This window comes from Octopus sinensis, unplaced genomic scaffold (assembly GCF_006345805.1).
Source record: "Octopus sinensis unplaced genomic scaffold, ASM634580v1 Contig15395, whole genome shotgun sequence".
Lineage (NCBI taxonomy): Eukaryota > Metazoa > Mollusca > Cephalopoda > Octopoda > Octopodidae > Octopus > Octopus sinensis.
In genome coordinates, this window is record NW_021833708.1 from 20,001 (window position 1) to 43,571 (window position 23,571).

A 23,571-nucleotide genomic window follows, 5' to 3' on the forward strand; every position below is an offset into this window, starting at 1 on the left:
AATACGAATCTGCAAAAAAATTGGCAAAAATCGGCATTTTTAAATTACCCCCACCCCCATTTCCTTCATTCTTTACTTTTTTCACAATTTTTTTTTTTTTCAGAATTTGCAGAAAAATACGGAAATGATGATTCGGACAAAAATTTCAAAACATTTCTGTAGTTGGGGTTAGGGTTAGTGTTGGGGAAAAAAAGTCAAAGTTGAAGAATTTTGGAGGGGGTGGAAATTCCACTGCCGATTTTTTGGCAATTTTCCGGAACCTCCGAGTCCGAAATCGGGGGGTTTTGGCAAAAAAATTCTTTGAATAAGCAAATTTAGGTGAAAATGGTGGTGGTGGTGGTGGGGGGACTCTTTTGAAAGTTGCTCATTTCCTTGTGTGAGAGTGTATATATATATATATATGTGAGAGTGTATATATATATATGTGTGTGTGTGTTTATATGTATATATGTGTGTGTCTGTGGGTACAGGTATGATATGAACCTCATTTATTTACTCCTCTCCATTTATTTACTCCTCTTCATTCCCCCTGTTTATTAATCTGATTCTTTCTCTTTTTCTGAAATTTTTCATTTTTGCGCTGCCCCCCCCCATCCACTTGACGCCATCTTTGATGTCTTTATTGTTTATCTTTTTTAGGTCACTCAGCGAAATAATAAAGGTTGGACACCTCTGCATCGTGCCTCGTATAATGGACACACAGACACAGCTAAACTTCTCCTACAACAAAATGGCACTGATGTGAGGGTGGTAAACAAATATGGTTGTACACCTCTCCATCTTGCCTCGTATAATGGACACACAGACACAGCTAAACTTCTCCTACAACAAAATGGCACTGATGTGAGGGTGGTGACCAACGCTGGTTGGACACCTCTACATCATGCCTCATATAATGGACACACAGACACAGCTAAACTTCTCCTACAACAAAATGGCACTGATGTGAGGGTGGTGACCAACGATGGTCGGACACCTCTCCATCTTGCCTCTAATCAAGGACACACAGACACAGCTAAACTTCTCCTACAACAAGATGGCACTGATGTGAGGGTGGTGGACAACGCTGGTCGGACACCTCTACATCTTGCCTCATATAATGGACACACAGACACAGCTAAACTTCTCCTACAACAAAATGGCACTGATGTGAGGGTGGTGACCAAAGCTGGTTGGACACCTCTACATCTTGCCTCTAATCAAGGACACACAGACACAGCTAAACTTCTCCTACAACAAAATGGCACTGATGTGAGGGTGGTGACCAAATATGGTTGGACACCTCTCCATCTTGCCTCGTATTATGGACACACAGACACAGCTAAACTCCTCCTACAACAAGATGGCATCGATGCCAATAAAGTGGACAAAGCTGGTGACACTCCTCTCCATCTGGCAGTTCGAAAGTAAGTCCCCAATGGATTTGGATTATCCAAATCTGTTTCTTTAATGTTTTCAATAACGTTTGTTTTCTTGTTTTGAGTCATTCATGTCATAATCCCACCATGGGACGTCGTGCTTCAACTCTCTCTCTCTCACACTCTAATGACACTGTAACCTACTTCATTAATTAATCATCATAATTATTTATGTTGTTGCTGTTGTACCTGACTAGATTCTTTACTTCATCTCATCCTTCGTTACCTCAACGTTACAAGTTCAAATCTTTCCTTTTTCTTCTTTTCATTCCATATAAAACACCTCACCCCTCTCTCTTGTAATTTTTCCTCTTTCTCTGACCCTGGGCTAAATACAGAATCATTCCCTTACAGTGTTTAGTTTGATCTGTTTATGTTCCAAGTTCAAATCCTGCCAGAGTATTTATTAACAACCTGGAGTGAAAATCTGTACCAGTAATATCCAGGGTTCATTTAATAAATTGTCCTCCCTCTTTTCTCCTGTTTTGTGATGTCTGATTGCTGTTGGCAAAATACCTTGTGGTATTTATTTACCACACTTTATGTTCAAAGTTCAATCCTGCTGAGGTCACCTTGTCCTTCCATCTTTGCTAGGCTAATAAAATACAATACCAGTCATGTACTGGGGTCCTTATAATCCACATTAACGCTTCTCCCCATCCTAAATTTCATGGCTATATAACAGTTGTTCATCATACCATATATAGATTGCCGTGTTTACTCAGGTGTGTATATATATCGTTGATCTATAATGTAGAGAGTATGTCGAATATACGAGGGGGTACCCAAAAGTGGCCGGAAACGCTTCTGTAGGGCAAGGCCATTGAAGTTCAGGCTTCTGCTGCTGGAAGCCACTTGATGTGATACTCAGGCATCAGCCTGCCAAGCGGCATCTTTGAGGATGGTGCTGTTACCATGTGGTGCATCTTTGTTTTGCAGGGCTTCTCCCTTGTTCGAGTTTTGCAATGGCTGAAATGAAGGATCAGCTTGCTTCCATGAAATTCTGTTTTGTGCTGGAGAAAACTGCAGCCGAAACAGTTGTCATGCTTCAAACAGTTTACAAGGACACTGCCATGATGCCACGAGCAAAACACAAAATCAGGAGTGGTTTTCATGCTTTTTAAATGGTCACTTGTCACTTGAGGTCCAACCTCATTCAGGGCAGTTCCAGCACTGCTACAAATAGTGGGAAACATGTCTGGGTCGATGCATTGCTTCAAATGGGGACTACTTTGACGGTGATAATAGTGTTAATACGTAAAACTAAGCAAAGAAAATAATATTGCAAAATTCTGGGTCCTTCTGGGTCCCCACTTCATATATATATATTTATATTAAAGGGTAAAATCATAAATGATTTTTACCAAGTGGTCAGCGCGGAAATATAACCACATAGGTAAATTTTTATAAACAATTTATAATTATATACATAATTATAACAAGGGCTTGGCTTGCTCCTCACCACGCACTGAAAAATAGACATCAAAAGACACTATTGCCACCATTAATTCTCCGAGAAAAACACAGTACATGTGTTATAATTATGTATATAATTGTATAATGTTTATATATATATATATATGTGTGTGTGTGTGTGTATATGTAGGATCCAAGGATTGAGACGAGTAGGAGGTGAGCTTTCAGAACAAAAAGGGTTTTATTGGGGTGCAAGGTTGTTGGTTTTTCCCTTACCGCATCTTTGTGTTTGAAATGTGCCTCCTATTGACAGTGTAAAACTTGATTTAATCAAGACACCCTTGGTCTGAAGAGTGGCCTGTGGTATACACCTCGTTTGGATATTTACCAGTTCTGATGTTCCACCTGCTTTGAAACATACGTAGCCAGATTTTATCTTAACTCATATATATATATACACAAATGTATAATGTGTATTGTGTGTATGTAATTATTGATGTAATTAGGTTATAATGACCTAATTACATTTGTTTTCATTGGTTAATCTAATAATAATAATTGTTTTTCCTCTCCTCTTTTGTATAACTTTCAGGCAACAATATGGTGTGGTATCGTGATGCTGGCCCAGGTTAGTTAACAAATACATATTATATCCTCTCTCTAGTATTCAATATTTATATCATCAAAATACCAGTGAAATTCTGGGAGTAGATTTAATCAACTGCACTGCAGCAGCCTTTAAATAGCAGGTCTTGGGTCTGTGAAGAATAATTATGTTGGTAATAACAATGATGATAGTAGTCGTAGTGATAACAGTCCAACTGACCACCACTGCTGATAGTACTATCTTTAATGGTCAGACAAAACAAGATCATTATGAATTCAACCCATATATATCAGATTATATATATCATCATCAAACACTCTGCCAAATGCCCATGGGCATATGGCATAGTGGTTAATAGTACAGGCTACTAACCCCAAGATTCCGAGTTCAGTTACAGACCGTGACTTGAATAATAATAATAATAATAATAATAATAATAATAATAATAATAACAACAACAACATTGAAAAATACCTTTGGAATGAGAACATAGGTTCGAAATTTCCTCGAGACACCTGACAAAGGCTGGAGAGTATATCAGCCGAAACATTGTGTTAACAACAAACAAGATGAGGACAAATACATCAAATGTAAATAATGTAAATAATGATGATGATCATTTTAGTGTCTGTCCTCATGTTGTGTGTGTGTGTAAATTGTTGGTGTCTGCATTTTATCTTGTGTCCAATAATTATTTTGCTTCTTGGCTGCTTTTTCCCTCTGCACGTATGTATAAATGTGTGTCTATATATATATTATATATATATATATAATATATATATTATGTATACCCAGAAAGAGAGTTACTCTTGTCAGACACATTGCACACTCAGATTATGCAGCAGAAATAAGTTAAAGGTCCTTGTCCCCAGCAACTAAGCTAAATGAGGGCATGCTACACACAGTCTCTATTGCTTCATTAATCCATTATCATCAGTACATGATGAATCAACTTCCCTTCTCCTCTCTCCCTGCCTAACTCAACGGATTAACTACCCTTACTGTATTTGTCTACCTAACTTATTTACCTGTATTTGTATTAACATGGCTTTGCATGAATGCCGGGATGCAACACCCTCCACTGTTGGTGGTGACAATACCTGATTAACTCCTCTTTACAGGTATCCATACTAACACCTCTGTGCTAATGCCAGCACAACACCCGCGTCCAGTGGTATTAGCAAGTGTTACATGAATGATGCAGGATTAAATGCAAGGACAACTGCTAATGACATGCTGGCAGGAAAATGCTAATAACAACCTTTTCAGATGCTGATAGCTGCAGCCAATGTAGACACAGCACTGTCGATGTAAGCACATGCAACAAGTATCTCGTCTTATGCCCCCCCCCCCCAAAAAAAAAACTGCCCCTACAAGGTCTGTCAAATGAACTGAAGGGCTACTTCTATGACACTCTTCTGCTGGCCACTTCAAAGATAAATGACCGTGACCTTCGTGGCTGGTGATTTCAATGGACGTGTTGGGCGGCACCCAGGTATCTTCCATGGGGTACATGGTGGGACACAGAATTGTGGGAACAAAACCATAGCCACCATGTACACCATGGAAGCCCCCTGCATGTTGTCCAACGTGCCCATTGAAGTCGCCAGCCACAAAGAGAAGGTCCCTGTCATTCATTGACGAGGTAGTCTGCAAGAGGGTGTCATAAAATCAGTCTTTCTGTTCATCAGGTAGCCCTGGCTGAGGGTCATAAGCCGAGATAATGGTTGCTAATCCATGTTGCAGCACTAATCTAAACTTAAGTATTCCATCACAGACTCTGACTATCTCGATTACCTTATCAGCCCATTTTCTCTGCAAGAAGTATACTCATGCCCCGACTCCATCAGTGTGCCCTACCCAGAAAATCTTATACTTATGTTCTTTGCCTGTGAGGAACCTAGGAGAACTTCCTCTCCACTTCTTGGATGCAGCACAAATCTACACGTCTCTGTTCAAGCATGTTAACAATCTCAGCAGACCTACCTTTCAGTGTGCCGACGTTGAGAGTACACCTGAGGGTGTTGAAGGTATGGTCCATGAGACCTGGGGGTGGGGGACAGCAGCATCATGTACCTGAAAAAGAAAGCTTTGCATTTGGCAGAACCCAAAAATACAATAGTCTTCAACCTGCAAACACTACACCATCATTTTATGCACTACATTACATAGGAGATAACCCTATATATATAAATATATGTATATATATTAAATTATAAAATGATATATATTAAATCAAAATGTGGGTGAAAATTGGATATAATTTAATAAAACATCATTTAAGACCAGTGGTCTAGCGTATAAAAAATGAGATTCAGTAAATGATTTTCTGGAGAAATAATTCTTAGTGGTTGAGACCTATGTGGATCTCTTTTTAGCGCAACGGCTTCCACATAGTGGTTCCCTCATATTTATGTATAAAATACTATTTACTGAATCTAAGTATATATATATATATATATATATATATGTATATATTTATGTATGTATGTATGTATTGGGATTGTATCACCAATTATTATGACATGATACTGTTTACACTATAACCTTGTAGTAACAATAAAACATATTACGGATCAGGGTAACAACAACAATCCATACACAAACCAACAAACAATGAAAACAACACCTTACGACTTCCTGCAATTAACACCTACTCTCTCTGGTCTCTCACTCAGACTGCTACTATTCATAGTCGTTCAGTCAAGTCTGTTCTTGCATGGGTTCTTGTGACTCTCGCCACAACATGTAATCGAGTCCAGGACTTATATTTTGTAAGCCTAGTACTTATTCTGTTGATCCTTTTTGCCAAATCGCTAGCTTACGGGGATGTAAACACACCAGCATCGATTGTTAAGCAATGTTGGGAGGACAAACACAGACATACAAACACACACACACACATATACGATGGGCTTCTTTCAGTTTTTGTCTACCAAATCCACTCATAAGGCTTTGGTCAGCCCGAGATGATAGTACAAGACACTTGCTCAAGGTGCTATGCAGTGGGACTGAACCCGGAATCATGTAGTTGGTAAGCAAGCTATTTACCATAGCCACTCCTGTATAAAAAGCACCATCCATTCTTGGCCGTTGCCAGCCTCGCCTGGCCCCCGTGCCAGTGGCACGTAAAAAGCACCATCCGTTCATGGCCGTTGCAAGCGCAGCCCCGACTGGCCTCATGCCAGTGGCACGTAAAAAGCACCATCCGTTTGTCGCGTTGCCAGCCTTGCCTGGCCCTCGTGCCAGTGGCACGTAAAAAGCACCATCTGTTCGTGGGCGTTGCCAGCCTTGTCTGGCACGTAAAAAGTACCCACTACACTCATGGAGTGGTTTGGCGTTAGAGGGCATCCAGCCGTAGGAAACATTGCCAGATCAAACTGGGCCTGGTGCAGCCTCTGGCTTCCCAGACCCCAGGAACCGTCCAACCATGCTAGCATGGAAAGCGGACGCTAAACGATGATGATGATGATGATTATATATATATATATATATATATATATATATATAAATATAGCGTAAAAACTCATAAGAGAAAAAATTTCGAAAATATTATTTCTTATTGAACATATTAATTTATATATAGAGGGCATAATTATAATACATGCCAGGAGGCATTAATATACTTGCCAAAGCTAAGAGGGACAATCAGTCATTTCTACCAAAAATATTACTAATCCACCCGAATGCAACTTTTCAAAGTAAGACATTTAAAAATATAGGCCTGTATCACAGTGATTTCATACTTACGTAATCATCAGAAGGCTGAATGTATTATAAATAAACAACGACCCTGCCTCGCTTAAGCCGAACAGCAACTGATCACATCAACGAAGCACATGGGTGAGTTTATATATATTACATCCGGGTGAATGGCAAACTTTACAAAATTGCATTTCGGGAGAGGAAAGTTTTTCGGATAAAAATTTGCAAGAAGGACAACTACTTAATAAGGAAAACTTAACAAGTAATTTCAGGTAGATAGCGTAAAAACCTCATAAGAGAAAAAAAATTTCGAAAATAATTATTTCTTATTGAACATATTAATTTATAATGAGGGCATAATTATACATAATGCCAGGAGGCATTTATATATACTGGCCAAACGCAAGAGGGACAATCAGTCATTTCTACCAAAAATTTACTAATCCCACCGATGCAACTTTTCAAAGTAAGACATTATGCCCTCTATATATAAATTAATATGTTCAATAGAAATAATTATTTTCGAAATTTTTTCTCTTATGAGGTTTTACGCTATCTACCTGACAATTTCTTGTTAAGTTTCCTTATTAAGTAGTTGTCCTTATTGCAAATTTTTATTCCGAAAAAACTTTTCCTCTCCCGAAATGCAATTTTGTAAAAGTTTGCCATTCACCCGGATGTAATATATGAAAACTCACCCATGTGCTTCGTGTGATGTTGATCAGTTAGCTGTTCGGCTTAAGCGAGGCAGGGTCGTGTTTATTTATAATACATTCAGGCCTGCTGATGATTACGTAAGTATGAAATCACTGTGATACAGGCCTATATTTTTAAATGTCTTACTTTGAAAGTTGCATTCGGTGGGATTAGTAATATTTTGGAGAAATGCTGATTGTCCCTCTTAGCGTTTGGCACGTACATATAATGCCTCTGGCATGTATGTATAATTAGGCCCTTATATAAATTAATATGTTCAATAAGAAATAATATTTCGAAATTTTTCTCTTATGAGGTTTTTACGCTATCTACCTGACAATTTCTTGTTAAGTTTCCTTATTAGTAGTTGTCCTAATTGCAAAAATTTTATTCCGAAAAAACTTTCCTCTCCCGAAATGATTTGTAAAGTTTGCCATTCACCCGGATGTAATATATATAACTCACCCAGTGCCCTTCGTTGATGTGATCAGTTAGCCTGTTTCGGCTTAAGCGAGGCAGGCCGTGTTATTATAATACATTCAGGCTGGCGATGATTACGTAAGTATGAAATCACTGTGATACAGGCCTATATTAAATGTCTTCTTGAAAGTGGCATTCGGTGGATTAGTAATATTTTGGTAGAAAATGAGATGTCCCTTTAGCGTTTGGCAAGTATATATCATGCCTCCTGGCATGTATGTATAATTATGCCCTCTATATATAAATATATATAAATATATATATATATATATGTGTGTGTGTGTGTGTATGTGTATGTGTATCTCACTTCCATAACATTCATGTATATGTGTGTGTATGTACAGGAATGTTAAGGATGTGGACACTAACCAACTCACCTGTTTTATGAACCCCTTATTAATATAGCAACATCATAATTCTTCTTTACTAGTTTTGATCTGCTAATTATATGTTCACTCTTGTTCTGCTCCCCTAAAATTTTCTATAGTGAGAGATAAATATAGATTAGGCTGAAACAATCTGTTTAAGACCTCTTAATAGATTTATCATGTCCCTTACACATATCCCATGTACATTTTCAATTTCTATTTTTACTTCCACAAAGGATTCAGTGAAACTGGATATTGAGAATCATAAGAAAATGACACCATTGATGGAAGCCGTGTCCAGGGCCCACCTCGGAATTATCCATAAACTTATTATAAATGGTGCAAACATAAATGCTGTCGACAATGATGGCAATAATTGTTTGCACCTCTCAATAATAAAGAAAGAGATGTTCCATTCTGAGGTGGAACCCATTCCCATTTTAGATGAGGTAAGTTTTAAAAATTGTTTGTGAATATGTGTGTGTTGTTGGCATTAGGAAGGGCATGCAACCGCAGAGACTATGCCAAAACTGGCAATTGGTGCCTGAGCAGCTCTGCAGCTGCCCAGCTTCTGCCAAACTATCCAACCCATGCCAGCATAGAAAACGAATGTAAAATGATGATGAGGAGGATGTGTGTATGTGTGAATGAGAGAGAGAGAAAGAGAAAAGGCAGACATTGTTTGCTATTTTCTTTCACTCCCATCCACTTCTCTTCCTTTAGTATTAAATAATTCAGTTTCTCCTGATAGCACTAGTTGTATTATGTAACTAACAATATTCCATCTTCTTTCACCTTCAAAAGCATGGCCACTCCACTGTAAAGAAGGTAACCCATCTTAAATATGTGTCATGTAAACACTGCCATAACTGTATGAAGGAGAGGTGACCAACGACAGAGATAAGTCTTTAAATTTAAGAAAGAGAAATTCACAAACTGTTTTAAATATCGAATTTCAAGTTAAACGAGTTGAACTGTGTTAATTGCTCTCTGAACTTTGCCCTGCTTAATCTTATTCTAGCAGCTATGCTCTTGGCGCATCCACCTCCACTACTGACTTGATTACCTAGATAACAGTAGCTATCAACTACTTCTAGGTGCATATATATATATATATATGTGTGTGTGTATGTGTTTGTTTGTTTGAAAGACCTCAGCATCTATCCACTGCTAGATCTGATGGTGTTTATTGTCTATTGTTGCAGAATTTAAGCAGCTCTTTGATTCCCAAATATGTAACTGTCACTACAGATGTGTGACTGTATTTCAGACAGTTGATGGTCACCTATGTATTGTTGTAATGTCTTCTTTGGTGAGAAGAAGCTACTCGAGAAGTCAACGACCCATTATTATAGGAATTGTCTATCAGACTAACAGTTTCAACAATTTCTTGACTATAATGTGTTGGTGTGTTGCCTCAACCACCACACCAATCTTTACTTCACTTCATCAGCCAAAAATGTTTCTTTATAAATTTTGGAAACATTATTGATATGCTTGGATATGTCTGTCTGGTGTTGGTTTTGTTGCTGTGTCTGAAGAAATTATTATGTTCTTGGTGTTCTCTGTTCATTGTTTGTTGTTATGGAAATGAGTTGCACTTTGTGACCAGTGAAACGTTTCCCAATCAATATTTGGATTATCGAAATTACCAGTAGGAAAATATGGGGGACTGCTTTCATAGATGCAGATCTGAAGATGTCAAAAATCTGAGTTTTGATGGCAGTTTTGCAGATGGTAAACAAATTCAAATAGGAGTATATATGTTGTTAAGAAAATACTTCTTGTTGTGACCAGTTAAAATCTCCACAAGGAATTACAGAAGATCTTGAGTGATCATAGACCATCAGACGACCCCCATGGTAATTAAAATGGCCTTTGTGTAACAAAATGTAGCTTGCCATTGTTTGTTGTTATGTTGTTGTGCTATATTTATATATACAATACTCTTCCATAAGTATTTCTTTTGTTATGGCCAATTGGCTTTATCAAGCCAGTTGTAAAGATAGGTTCTTGTTGGTTTGTTGTGCTCTGTTATTTGTGATACTTGTTCCATTATATTTCCTACATTTGACATGATTTGTTTATCTACAATATATATTTGTGTAATATTCTACTCATCGTTTTATATTTCATCATTTGCAGTGCTGCAGAGAGCTCCAACTGGACATGGATAGGAGGCTCTCTGGAATAGTAGTTTTGAGTTACCTTGCCAGCCAAGGAGCCAACTTATACCATCGTAATAAGAAGAAGAAAGTGACCCCATTGGACTACATAAAAGATCAACATGTGAAAGAAAATTTAAAAACATTTTTACAATCACTGTAAGTACTCACTGGCAATGCCAAGATACACCAGGACATTTTCTCTTTTGTATATAATCATGTTTATATGTTTATTTAGTTTGAATTCTCCCAATGTATTATTCCGTCATTAGTGTCTTGACTCAAGATAACAATAATGATTCTCTTTCTTGACCACACAGCGATGATCATAGCAAGCTAAGAATTCTCATTTCATTTCTTCCGACTCTTGTACTACATACATACATTTGCCGCTAACCCTTAAATGTTTGAATCTATTCACTAATTCTGCTTGTTCTTATGGTCCCCCACAAAATATAACCCTTTAATTTGTTTAACCCCTCGGTACCAAGTTAATTCGTTCGTTACTCTGTTAATTTCTTCAAACCCCGATTGCTTAAGTCTTATCACTACCGTCCCCAATCAAAATCTTCGCCGCCCGCCATTCGCGGTTCGCCCGCCCTTTCCCACCCCCACCACCCATACTGGAGAACACTCTGTTTACACCATCCTCACCGGATATCCCCTCTACCACCGCCACCACTACGTGTGTCTGTTCCTCCTACCCCTCCTCCTCAATATACTTTCTCACTATGTATTTACCCCTGCCTCTCTCCCCCTAGACAGAAGCAGCTAGCGCCGCAGCTCATCAAACGTCCCACTTAACCTGTTATCTTATGTTCCTCCTGTTTTGAAATGTGTCACTGCCTCAACCGGCTATCTCCTTCCAGCCCCCTCCCCCACTCGTGATATCCTACGTTTTACTTCCTACTTTTCATTCTGTCTAGAACCTGCCACCAACCCTACCTGTCATCGTTTCTCTTTACCCCAAACCTTCCACTCTGGTGCTCCCCTATATTACATGCACACACCCCACTTTCTCTCCCTCTCTTCTCTCTGCCGGAACCCTCCCCCTGTCGCAATGCAACGAAAAAAGGCAATAACCGATCGTGGCCGATGCCAGACCCCTCTGGCACCTGTGCAGGTGGCATGTAAAAAGCACCCACTACACTTGCGGAGTGGTTGGCGTTAGGAAGGGCATCCAGCTGTAGAAACACTGCCAGATCAGACTAGAGCCTGGGGCAGCCCCTGGCTCCCCAGACCCCAGTCAAACCCGTGCTAGCGCAGAAAACGGACGTTAAACGATGATGATGATGATGATGATGAATTCTGACACAAAGCCAGCAAGGTCAGGGAGGGGATAAGTCAATTACAACAGCCCCAGTTTTCAACTGGTACTTATTTTATCAACAGCAAGGTAAAGTCAACGCAGCTGAATTTGAACTCAGCATGTAAAGGCAGACGAAATGCCAGAAAGCATTTTGCTCCGTGTGCTAATGATTCTGCCAGCTTGCAGCCTTAAGACCACACAACAATAATAAGAACAATAAACAGAAAATACAGTTGTTAGTGGATCAAACGAAAAACACTATTTTGATGACATTCACATGATTGCTTGTGTTGACAGATATACCTCACCATCCACCCCTGACTATTTTAGAGTTCGGTGACCTCCATGAAAATGTAGTACTAAATAATAAAGTGAATGAACACATTTTGAAATTGCTATTTAGAAGTAAATAGGATTTATCTGTCTACCAACAATTTTTTCTCTCTCTCTCTTCTCTGACTCAATCAGTTGTCATGTACGCTTTCATGTGAAAATAACCTAAAACACACACTAACAATGCGTATGTCATCATCATCATCATCATTTAACGTCTGTTGTCCATGCTGGCATGGATTGGTCTGTTTGACTGGGATGGCATGTTGGAAGGCTGCACCTTAGTCAGCCTTTGATATTTTCAGCCCACCCTTGTATGTGTATGTTAATGTGACACTTGTATACACACAAATCTGCTTGTATGTAATTGTTTACAGAAGAATTTATGATGTACTCTTGCTGGTTACTGTTGTGCCCCTTAATATTCTGTACTCTAAACATGTCCACAACGAAATATTTTATTATAAATGAATGTTAATGATGGGATGTGTTAATATTTTGTTCCACAGGTGTCGGTGGTGTCAAGAGAAAAAGGCTACTGTCACACTCCATCCATGTCAACATACTGTTATTTGTCAGAATTGCTGTTCTCAAATGACATTTAAGCAATGCCCCATATGTCGACAACACATACTCCGGAAAAGTGGATTTGGTAAGAACATTCTTTCTTGATCTGTCTGTTGTCTCATTAACTTTCTGGTATGGAATAATGCATTTCATATTGTAGTGGAGACATGCAACTCCTTGTTTGTAACTATATATTATTAACACTTGTTATAATGTTTGCCATCCTTTTAGACATTTTATACTCACACTCGTTAGTTTTTAGATGTGATCAATGCTAAAAGAGACATTGTTTTCTGACTCTTTCACCTTTTGGCTTTACTTTTGAGTTGATTCGTTTTAATTCGAACATGAAGCCTGGTCATTGCTCCAAGGTGGTATCAGAAAGTTCACGGACTAGTTCTGTAGCATGCCAACAGATGGCAGCACACCGTTGCATGCACAGTGAGAGCTAGCAATGACTTTCATGAGGCGGTGTGCTGGGTGACACCACTGCGTTTACTTCAAAAGTTGTGAAATTTGTGCTTTTGTGGTCATTTGTAGGCTGTAGTCTGCAATTTTCTAATGGGCAGGAACAAATAACCAATGTGAAATTTTGCGTTAAACTTGTCCAGCAAAGACATAAGAAAGAAGCAACAAAACTAAGAGAAAAAGAGTGTTATGAAGTGATAACTAATGAGAGAATTTCAGAGTTGTTAGATTAGTATATAGGATGTCTTAAGAGAAAGATGAGATTTTGAAAGGTTTCCCCATTTTGTTCTTGTTGTAAATATTGAACTATTATATAGTAACAGCTTAGAAAGTGTTGACCGAAAGCATAGTGGTCACCAATTGACTATTGATGATATGAATGCCTTACAATAATGGAATATAGATTATTAAAAGAGACAAACAAATTTTACTATGAAGTATAAAACTTTGAAATGCTTATTTCAGTGTGTCCAAAGTTTGAAGAGAAAGCAGTCCAGGCGGTTGTAGAGTCTGTTGGTAAGTATAAAATAACTGTAATTGATTTCTATAAATTTTACCTTCACCTGAGATGTTTATTGTGTGAATGACTGAGAACAGGTTCCATTCTTAATTTCCAATTCTTATTTCAGAGTGTCCAAGGTGTAGAGAAAAAAAAAGTCAGACGTTGCAGAATCTTTTGGTGAGTATAAAATAACTGTAATTGATTCTATAAATTTACCTTCACCTGAATGTATTATTTGTGTGAATGACTGAGAACAGGTTCCATTCTTAATTTCCAATCTTATTTAGTGTGTCCAAGTCTGAAGAGAAAGCGGTCCAGACGGTGCAGAATCTTTTGGTGAGTATAAAATAACTGTAAGATTTCTATAATTTTACTTCACCTGAAATATTATTTGTGTGAATGACTGAGAACAGGTTCCATTCTTAATTTCCAATTCTTATTTCAGTGTGTCCAAAGTCTGAAGAGAAAGCGGTCCAGACGGTTGCAGAATCTTTTGGTGAGTATAAAATAACTGTAACTGATTTCTATAAATTTTACCTTCACCTGAAATATATTATTTGTGTGAATGACTGAGAACAGGTTCCATTCTTACATTTCTTTCAAATGGATAGTGATAAAAGTAATTCTATTCACTACCTACAAATGCAAGAATATACAATAAAGGGATTTTTATCGAAATATGGAATCATGAGACATAGGAAAAAGGTCCCACACGATAAGGAAAATATAGAAAAAAAGATAAAATATAAATCCTGCAGCGATTCTCTCCCCATAATGAGACACATTCACTTTTCTCTCATCTTATTGTTATCTATATCACCACCTTGATTATATATTCTTGAATATCATTTCTTATATACCATTTCAGATATTTTTCCTTTGCAACAATTGGTGTATGAACATTTGTGTTTCATTTAAGATGTTTTGTGCAAGTATACAGTTTTAGGATACTTGTTATCACTTTCTGTTTTACCTGTGTAGAACTAATCATTGCTCATCAGGAAAGGAAACTATTTCATTAAGGAGTCTTAAATATTTCCTGTATCAGATGAAATTCTGGTGAACTGTGAGTTGCATAGTTTAAAATTAAAGATTAAAAGCAGCAACGTTTGACAAAGATAACAGGTGTGACATGAGTTTGTGTCAAGGTCGTTGATGACCAGCTTGGTTGACATCAGAATTAAGCAAAAGAAGAGGGGAATGTTGATTAGTGAAGTCCAGTGGTGAGGGGACAATGCCATGTCATTGGTTTAGCATGGATACAAGAGATACATGTGATCATTAAATAAGATGATTGCAACGTTGTTAGATTAAGTAGGATGTCTTAATAGAAAAAGGAGGCTTAGGAAGGTCAGTCTATTTTATTATGGGCCTAAATATTGAGCCATTATATAGGACCACGGTAGAAAGTATAAAACTATCAACCAAACCTTTAGTGGTCAGCAGTTGTCCATTGATGATAGGAATGTCTTACAATAATAAAATATAAACCATTAACAGAGATCGGGAAATTGTGCTATGAAGTGTAAAATTTGGAAATATTTATTTCAGATTCTGTAATGGTAGAGGAGAAGCATCTTCATTGGGTGTCCAGAAGCTTGGCAGGTAAATGGCAGGAACTTGGTGAGTATAAAATACCCAATTAATTTCTATAAATTTTGCTTTCAGCTAAGCTTTTGTTTGTTTGAATGACTGAGAACCGGTTCCATTCCTAATTTCCAATTGAAAGTTTAGCTATAAAGTAAAGCTATCACTGAAATTTCATAAAATATCTACGGACGTCAGCACGGTTGTAAAATGAATAAATTAGAAGGTCCAGTAGAGTTAATACTATCGTTTGTAAAAGGGGACTCAAAAATATTGTCATTTAAGAGTAAACAGGTGAATTAATGACAATGTTTTTGCTTGTTTACACTTTTAGTAATTTTACTGGTAGGTTGAGGCAGATATCTCCCTTAATCTGGCAGAATTAAGGGGAAAGGGTTCCAGATGTGCCATCATGTTTTCTCTTGGGTGAAGAGGACCATAATATCAAATGCAACCTTTTTAAAATGAGAGTGTGCATTGTGTGGGACATGTTGTCATCTCTCCCCTGGCCAGTCTGTTTTTCTATATTTATTGTAATTCTTTAGTCCCAGGTCAACATATATTTCCTGTCTCTATAGAAGACAGGCCCCATTGTCGATTGTGTTCATGGCTGGATTGAACTCAGCATTGTAAGTTAATGAAACACTCATTTATATTAGAAAAAAAGAATCTCAACAGAAAATTCAAACTCAACTCAATTTTGTTCTCAATTGAAATCATTTCACTCTCCTTTACATTACAAATGTCACATGGAAAGGCATGAACATCACAATATCCCATTTCCCCTTGTCTGACAGTTTAACAACATAAAATATCATTTATACTATTATTTACAGCAATGCCCCTATTATTTACAGCAATGTCTTCTACCTCCCTATGGTACCTATATACATCTAGATAGACTGCAGCATAGAGAAATGTCTTTACAAGTACTTTTGAGCTATACTGGGGACTAGACTTGACTCAAGAGATCATGATAATATCCCCTGAGTCAGCTGATATAAATCATCATCATCATCATTTGACATCCATTTTCCATGCTGGTATGAGTTGGATGGTTTGACTGAAGTCTGGAGAGCCAATGGCTGCACCAGGCTCCAATCTGATCTGGCAGTGTTTCTACAGCTGGATGCCCTTCTTAGTGCCAAACGCTCCGAGTGAGTAGTGGGTGCTTTTTATGTGCCGCCAGCATGGAAGTCAGTCAGGTGGTCCTGGCATCAGTCATGTTTGGATGGTCCTTTTTACGTGCCACCAGCACATGGAGTCAGTCAGATCACACTGGCATTCACCACATTCAGATGATGGCTTTCATGTGCCACCAGAACGGGGGCTAGTCAGGGGGCACTGGCCACAGCTGCAATTTTGGTTTTACTTGACTCAACAGGTCTTCTCAAGCATATCATATCACCCAATGCATCGAGGGTGCTCTTAAATGGGCCGGACATGCAACACTGGCATTGGCCATGGCTACGATCTCATTTTAGTTGCCGGGTTTTCTCAATCACAGCATATTTCTCAAATCTTGGTCTCCTGTCATTGCCCCTGTGAGGCCCAATGTTCGAAGGCCATGCTTCATCATCTCATCCCATGTCTTCCTGGATATACCTCTTCCACAGGTTCCTTCTACAGTTAGGAAGTGGCACTTCTTCACACAGTCGTCCTCATCCATACGTAACACATGACCATACCAGCGTAGTCATCTCTCTTGCACACCATGTTTAATGCTTCTCATGTCCAACATGTCCTCAGCAGTCATGGCCCATGTTTCACTGCCATGTAGCATGGAAGTTCGCACTCAGAAACGATTTATCTAAATTAAGAAAGGACATCATCTACAACATTGCCAGCTTGCTATATGTCTGGGAGTCATACAAGATGTACCAGTCATATACTGGGCAAAAATCAATCCACTAACACCAGGTCCATTATCATCATCCCCTTACATCCATTTTTCTAAGTTTGTAATGGTCAGACGACTTTTCCCAGAGTCGTTGTGGTCCTTTGTCAGGTTTGATCGCTTGTTTCCTTCAACTTGATTTCCAGGCATTTCTTTATCCAAATTTCATCCTCCATGTCCCTTCTATATCTATACTATTATCTTTTTTCTTGTACACTATCACAGATTTTTCAACACATTAACATTACACATTTAGTGATGTGTGCTCATCTCACTTCCTGCCAGTTTCCATGCATCCTCCACATTCCATGTAACATTGCAATTTCTCCTTCATTTGGAGACAGAATCCCTTAGTTGCCAGTAGACCTAACAGCTCCCTGTACATTTTTCATCTCATTTTCCTTCTAACTACTGTGCTTTCAGAATAGTCTCCTCCACTTCTAATTCTGTCTCTTAGGTCACAGAAACTATCAACTATGCCTTTATTACTTGTACCTACTACAAACTTATCCTGTATATCTGCTACTTACAAAGTCCTTCCCTAACCTTAACCTGCCCTCCCTGTAAACTTGCTTGTTTGTGGATGCAGTGATTCTTTCAGGACCCAAGTGTTGTAGGTGTATGGCGTAGATGTTGGTGATTCTTGTCTTATTGCCTACAAACTAAAACTCTTCTCATTGCTAAGGCCTCTCCTGTATTAAATACTTTGAAATTGTGGCCTTGATCCAGTGAAAGAAGTTCTTGTTATAAGTCATGAATCCAAAAACCTTAAGCCAGTGCCCTCTATAGTATGTGATATTTACCTAACAGTATTTTATTTTTACTTTCTGTGGTTGAAATCATTTAGGTTCATAATCCCCATTTTTGAAATATTTTTAAATGTTGATAATTTTGAAATTTCTATTAATCATAGGTGGAAAGACATCACAAATGACTATTTCAGGCATTGATCACAGGATGTTATCAAACGACTGCGATTGTATTCCTCCAAAGAGTCTCTGGAGTAACGTTACTCAACAAGGTGTGCAGGCTGGAGATTTGGGGTCTCTCCAGGTCAAGTGACTGCTTCTCTGCATTGAGAATTCACAGCTCCAGTACTCCTGGCATGTGATTAAAATGTCACAGGAAAGAACCACAAGAGGGATTCTTCAAGCTGAGCCAACCGACAGGAGACCTAGGGGTAGAGCAAGAATGAGATGGTTGGATGATATCCATAGTTTCAATTGGTCATGTTTGGAAATCCTTTCAGAACTTCTAATGAAGGTTGCTTCTGATAGAATTGCATGAAGGAGGTGCCTGAAGACTCTACCCCTAAAACTCTCCTATGAATAGAGCCCAGAGAAGATGGACAGATGGATAAAATTATCTAACTATTGGTGGTCTTTGTTGATTCTTTAGGCTCTCATACACTTCTTCTGCCAGTTGTTCACCAGGCATTTTCTCTTGTGTAATTTTCAATTAATTTTTTTTAAATATTCTTCTTCTTCTCCAGCCTTTTTTTCAAATTCTTTGCTATTTTTATCAACATCTTTAGAAATAGATAACAATGTCTTCTAATTTCCCTGTTTCTTAAGTATCTCTCACTCTTCTATTCACATAATTTCTTTGTCGTAATTAATACAGGTTTTATATTATCATTAATGCTGTTGTAATTATTTCTTATTTCTTTTGCAGGAAGGGAATTAGGAATTAAACAAGATGACCTGGAAATCATCAGGCATGACTATTCCTCCAGCGTTGTGGAACAAGGTTTCCAGATGCTGCTCAAATGGTGTCGAAGCAATGACCCAGAGAAACGTACACTTCGAATATTAAAAGCAGCTCTTGAAAGAACTGACTGTTTCGGTGCAATTGAATGTTTATCATCAGAATTCAATCGAATTTCTTTGTAAATTGTTGCTGTTGCTTAGTCCCACATCTATCTTCACCACAGATCTATTATCAAATGCCTTCCATCCAGGACCATCCTGTCTTTTCCCTAAGTATAGAGAACAGAACCACATAGTTAAATGTGTCCTTCTTTAAGGCAACAGGTTTTGAATGGAGTAGGATTTGGTTACTAATTCTAGCAGATCTATCTACCACATGCAGACCCGCTTATTGGTTTGGCTCCCTCGTTGTTCGAGATTAACTGTGGAAATAAAGACAAACTTTGAAATTTCATTTGTTGTTGTTGTTGTTGTTGTAAGTCCCAGCATCTCCCTAAACACTTCCATTGTTATAGAGACAGTTTAAATATCCTGTGGAATTTTTCAAAAAACGAAAGTTGTAAATTCCATTTTGTGAAACTTACTTAAAATGCACATTTTGTTTTCAAGTAGAACCTCCTTGTGGACACAATTGTCAGTCAATATACAGTTTCTATTTGTCTCAGCCAATATTTTTACATTAGCCTTCATCCAAAATCTAGAAAAGGAAACTTACAGCTGACCACGAAAGCACCCAAAATCTCTCACTTCTGAACTTCTTCAAAGCAGCCTGGAAATTGATCCAAAAAGAGATCCTCAGACGGTACTGGCCAAAATGTCTCTTCACACCAGACATTGGCATGAAACTAGAATATTTCATGTCTGTTATGCAAGCCATATGCCAGAAATATGTCCCAGAGCACAAGGCTAACACAAAAAAGAAGGAGATTCCAAGGGAGAGGAAGATCCTCATGAGAGACGGACAAAGGTTGCAAATCGTTTCAACCAACGTTCCAAAAGTAGCGAAAGGTCCCGCCTAAAAACAACATTGATGGAGATTGAAAAAAGCCTTGAAAAATATTGCCCAACCAGTTTGGAGAAGATATAGGTTAGACAAAATGCAGCTCGGTTTTACCCTGGGGAGAAGTACGGCTGAGGCTATTTCTATAGTCAGGCAACTTCAAGAGAAATACTTAGCCAAGAATATACCATTACTCAGAAAGGATGAAAGGCAAAGTCGACCTTGGCGGAATTTGAACTCAGAACGTCAAGACATCCGAAATGAACTATAGAAAGCCTTCGATAAAGCACATCTACTGTGCGCTGTCAGTAAGTTGAGAATTAACCACGAGAAAAGCAAAGAATTTGGTGTTCATCTAGGCTCAATCGTTAGTCCCCTACTTTTCATTATTGTCCTCCAGGCAATAACAGAGGAATTCAAAACTGTCGGCCTTTGGGAAGTACTTTATACTATCTTGCCCTCATAGCAGATTCTGTATCAGCGCTAGAAAAGAAATTCCGAGTATGGAAGCACAGCCTGGAATCTAAGGGCCTTAAGGTTAACTAAGCAAGAAAACAGACAAGACACTACCCACTTCAGGTATGTGGCCCTGCCCGATTTGCAGGAAAGGTGTAGGCAGGAATTCCATATGGTATAGTGTGTGTAAGCTATGGACATACAAGGGGTACAGTGGAATGATAGGAAGGTTATCAGAGAAAGTAGTGTTCATATGTAGAAAATGCATACGAACCGTAAAAATTATAGATATTCATGAGATTGATTTTTTTAGATGTCCTTGAGGTTCTTGAAAGGTAGTGGATAATTCCTGCTAACTAGGGGATCAAATTAGTAGTGGGGGAGAATATACTACAAGTACAATAGCTAGAATAAGAATAGGATAGAGAAAATTTAGAGAGTTTTTAGCTCCGTTGGCAACGAAATATTTCTCTGATCTAGTGAAAAGAAGCGAATGTGATGCATGCATATGAACCGCAATTGTACACGGTAGCGAGACGTGGGGCCTGGAAGCAGAGGACATGCGATGGCTACAGAGGAATGAGGGTAGTATACTCCTCTGAATGTGTAATGTAAGTGTACATACACGACAGATTGTTAATCTGCTGAAGGCGAAGTTAGGTATAAGAGGGATTAGATGCAGTGTGCAAGAGAGAAGACTGCCTGAGTTTGGTCGTGAGATGCAGATGGATACCGACAGCTTCATAAAGAAGTGACGTTCCCTCAAAGTGGATAAAACTCGTGGAAGTAGGAGACCCAGGAAGACATAGGTCGGAGTACTGAAAGACACCCTCAGGAAGCAAAACTTTTCAGACAAGATGACAAAGGATTGCGATAACCTGGGGCCTTCTTGTACTCAAGACCTGCCCTCCACAACAGAAGTGTTAAAGCCGCAGCCCCTGGTGCAAAGGAATGATCTCCAAGAGTCCTCTGCTGGTGCCACGTAAAAATAACCCATACCAGTGCCATGAAAAGGTGATCGCGCCAGTGGCACATTAAAACCACGCCACAAACACTGTAGAAAGCGTATCCAGCTGTAGAACCCAAACCTCGTGCTGTTCTCCAGCTTGACAGCTGAGGTGAAAACGTCCAACCCATGCCAGCATGGAAAACGAATGTTAAAGGATGCTGACGCTGATGCGGATGATGTTGATGAAAGACAATGTATTACAACAGAAATGTAGTAAAAAAAAACAGAAAAAGGATTAAAACCATCCATCAAAACTTCAAATTAATTTGTTCTAAACGCCAGCTTAATAATAAATTTAATAATAATAATAATAATGATGATGATGATGATATAATAATATTAATAATGATAATAATAATAATGATAATAATAGTAATAATAATAATAATAATAACGATAATAATAATGATAATGATGATAATAATAATAATAAGCTTAATAATAAACTTGAAATTAATTTGTTCTAAACGCCAGCTTAATAATAAACTTAATAACAATAATAATAATAATAGTAGTAGTGTAGTAGTAGTAGTAGTAAGGTCTGTACCATCAAAAGAAGAAGTGCAGGGATTTTGGAATAAAATTTGGGCAGAAGAAAAAAACACAACGAAAGGGGCCCCTGGATTGATAGAATATCTACAGAACTGGACCCCTTAGAAGAGCAAAAGTGGGAGGGTGTCAAGGTAGAAGATATAAGATCTGCTCTCAGGAGGTCAAGCAAATGGAAGTCTCCAGGAAAGGATAAAATTCCTAACTTCTGGTTGAATGTCTTCCCAGAGAGCCATGAACTGCTAACAGAACTTTACAATGATGTTTTGCAACACCCTAGTAGGATGCCTCCTTTTTTTCATGGGTTAACATTCCTGCTTCCAAAAAGTGAAGAAACAAATGAACCAAAAAACTATAGACCCATAACCTGCTTAACAACTATGTATAAAACGCTAACATCTGTCCTGACGGAATATACTTATAGTTTTTTAACAGACAGCAGCATATTCCCTAATGAACAGAAAGGATGTAAACGTGGATCCTACGGCTGTAAAGATCAACTACTCATCAATAAGATGATCTTAGAAGATTGTCACAAACGACACAAAAACTTATCAATAGCCTGGATAGGCTATAAAAAGGTTTTTGATAGCCTACCACATAGCTGGATTAGGAAATGCCTGGAAATGTATAAGATAGCACCTACTCTGCGAAACTTTTTGACTGTAAGTATGAGATCATGGAGAACCACACTAACTCTGGACAGTGACAATGAATCCCTAAATGCCTGTGATGTAAAAATTTCATGTGGCATTTTCCAGGGTGACTCACTGTCACCACTCCTCTTTTGTTTAGCCTTAATACCTCTCTCAAAACTGCTCAACGACGCGCAGTACGGGTATAAAATGTTTGATAAAAATATAAATCATTTCATTTACATGGATGATTTAAAGCTTTTTGCAAAAAATGATCAACAACTCAAGGGCATACTAGCGATAGTCAAACAATTCAGTGACGACATCAGAATGCAATTCGGCCTCGATAAATGTGCAAAAGCTACCTTTATCAAAGGAAAAATGACAGAAACATCTAACGTTAACCTTGACCAGCAGAATGTCATAAAAGAACTAGACCCAGCGGAGAGCTACAAGTACCTAGGGGTAATTGAAGGGAACAGAATAAGGCATTCAGAGATGAAGGAAAGGATCAGGAGAGAATGTTATCGAAGAGTGAGAGCAATACTCAAGACAGTGCTGAATGCAAGAAACAGGATCGAAGCGATCAATGCATTAGCCATACCAGTCGTGACTTACAGTTTCAATATCGTTAACTGGTCAATTACTGAAATATGTCAGCTCGACAGAAAAATACGAATACTGTTGACAATGCA

The 23,571-nt window shown here is 38.3% G+C and overlaps 2 protein-coding genes and 1 long non-coding RNA gene across 6 annotated transcripts in view; 2 read left to right on the top strand and 1 right to left on the bottom strand.

The window, feature by feature from the left end:
* LOC118760838 (receptor-interacting serine/threonine-protein kinase 4-like) overlaps positions 1-3,451 on the top strand; it is a 21,587-nt gene extending 18,136 nt beyond the window's left edge. Inside the window, exons 5-6 of the mRNA XM_029800546.2 lie at positions 640-1,406; positions 3,427-3,451. Of these exons, the coding sequence (XP_029656406.1) occupies positions 640-1,406; positions 3,427-3,451 (792 nt within the window). The remainder of the gene's footprint in view (positions 1-639; positions 1,407-3,426) is intronic.
* On the top strand, positions 1,337-19,681 carry LOC115230345 (E3 ubiquitin-protein ligase MIB2-like). Of its 4 annotated transcripts, XR_003883424.2 has the most exons (10): positions 1,337-1,406; positions 3,427-3,462; positions 8,927-9,139; positions 10,836-11,014; positions 13,007-13,149; positions 13,998-14,048; positions 14,162-14,211; positions 14,480-14,530; positions 15,586-15,657; positions 19,193-19,268. XR_003883424.2 is itself a non-coding variant. In XM_029800547.2 (9 exons), exons 2-9 carry the CDS (start codon positions 3,451-3,453, stop codon positions 19,408-19,410), a joined length of 939 nt encoding a protein of 312 aa, XP_029656407.1. In that variant the 5' UTR covers positions 1,337-1,406; positions 3,427-3,450; the 3' UTR covers positions 19,411-19,681. The 4 variants fall into 4 exon arrangements, 3 of the variants coding, with proteins under 3 accessions (XP_029656407.1, XP_029656408.1, XP_029656409.1); XM_029800547.2 differs by lacking the exon at positions 14,162-14,211 and having other exon boundaries at positions 19,193-19,681; XM_029800548.2 differs by lacking the exons at positions 14,162-14,211; positions 14,480-14,530 and having other exon boundaries at positions 19,193-19,681.
* Positions 3,480-20,826, bottom strand: LOC118761577. Its single transcript, XR_004997482.1, has 3 exons — positions 20,678-20,826; positions 8,839-8,841; positions 3,480-3,490 (listed from the first exon to the last, which is right to left on the bottom strand). It is a non-coding gene; the product is annotated as an uncharacterized LOC118761577 (long non-coding RNA).
* Between the last annotated feature and the right edge of the window lie 2,745 nt (positions 20,827-23,571).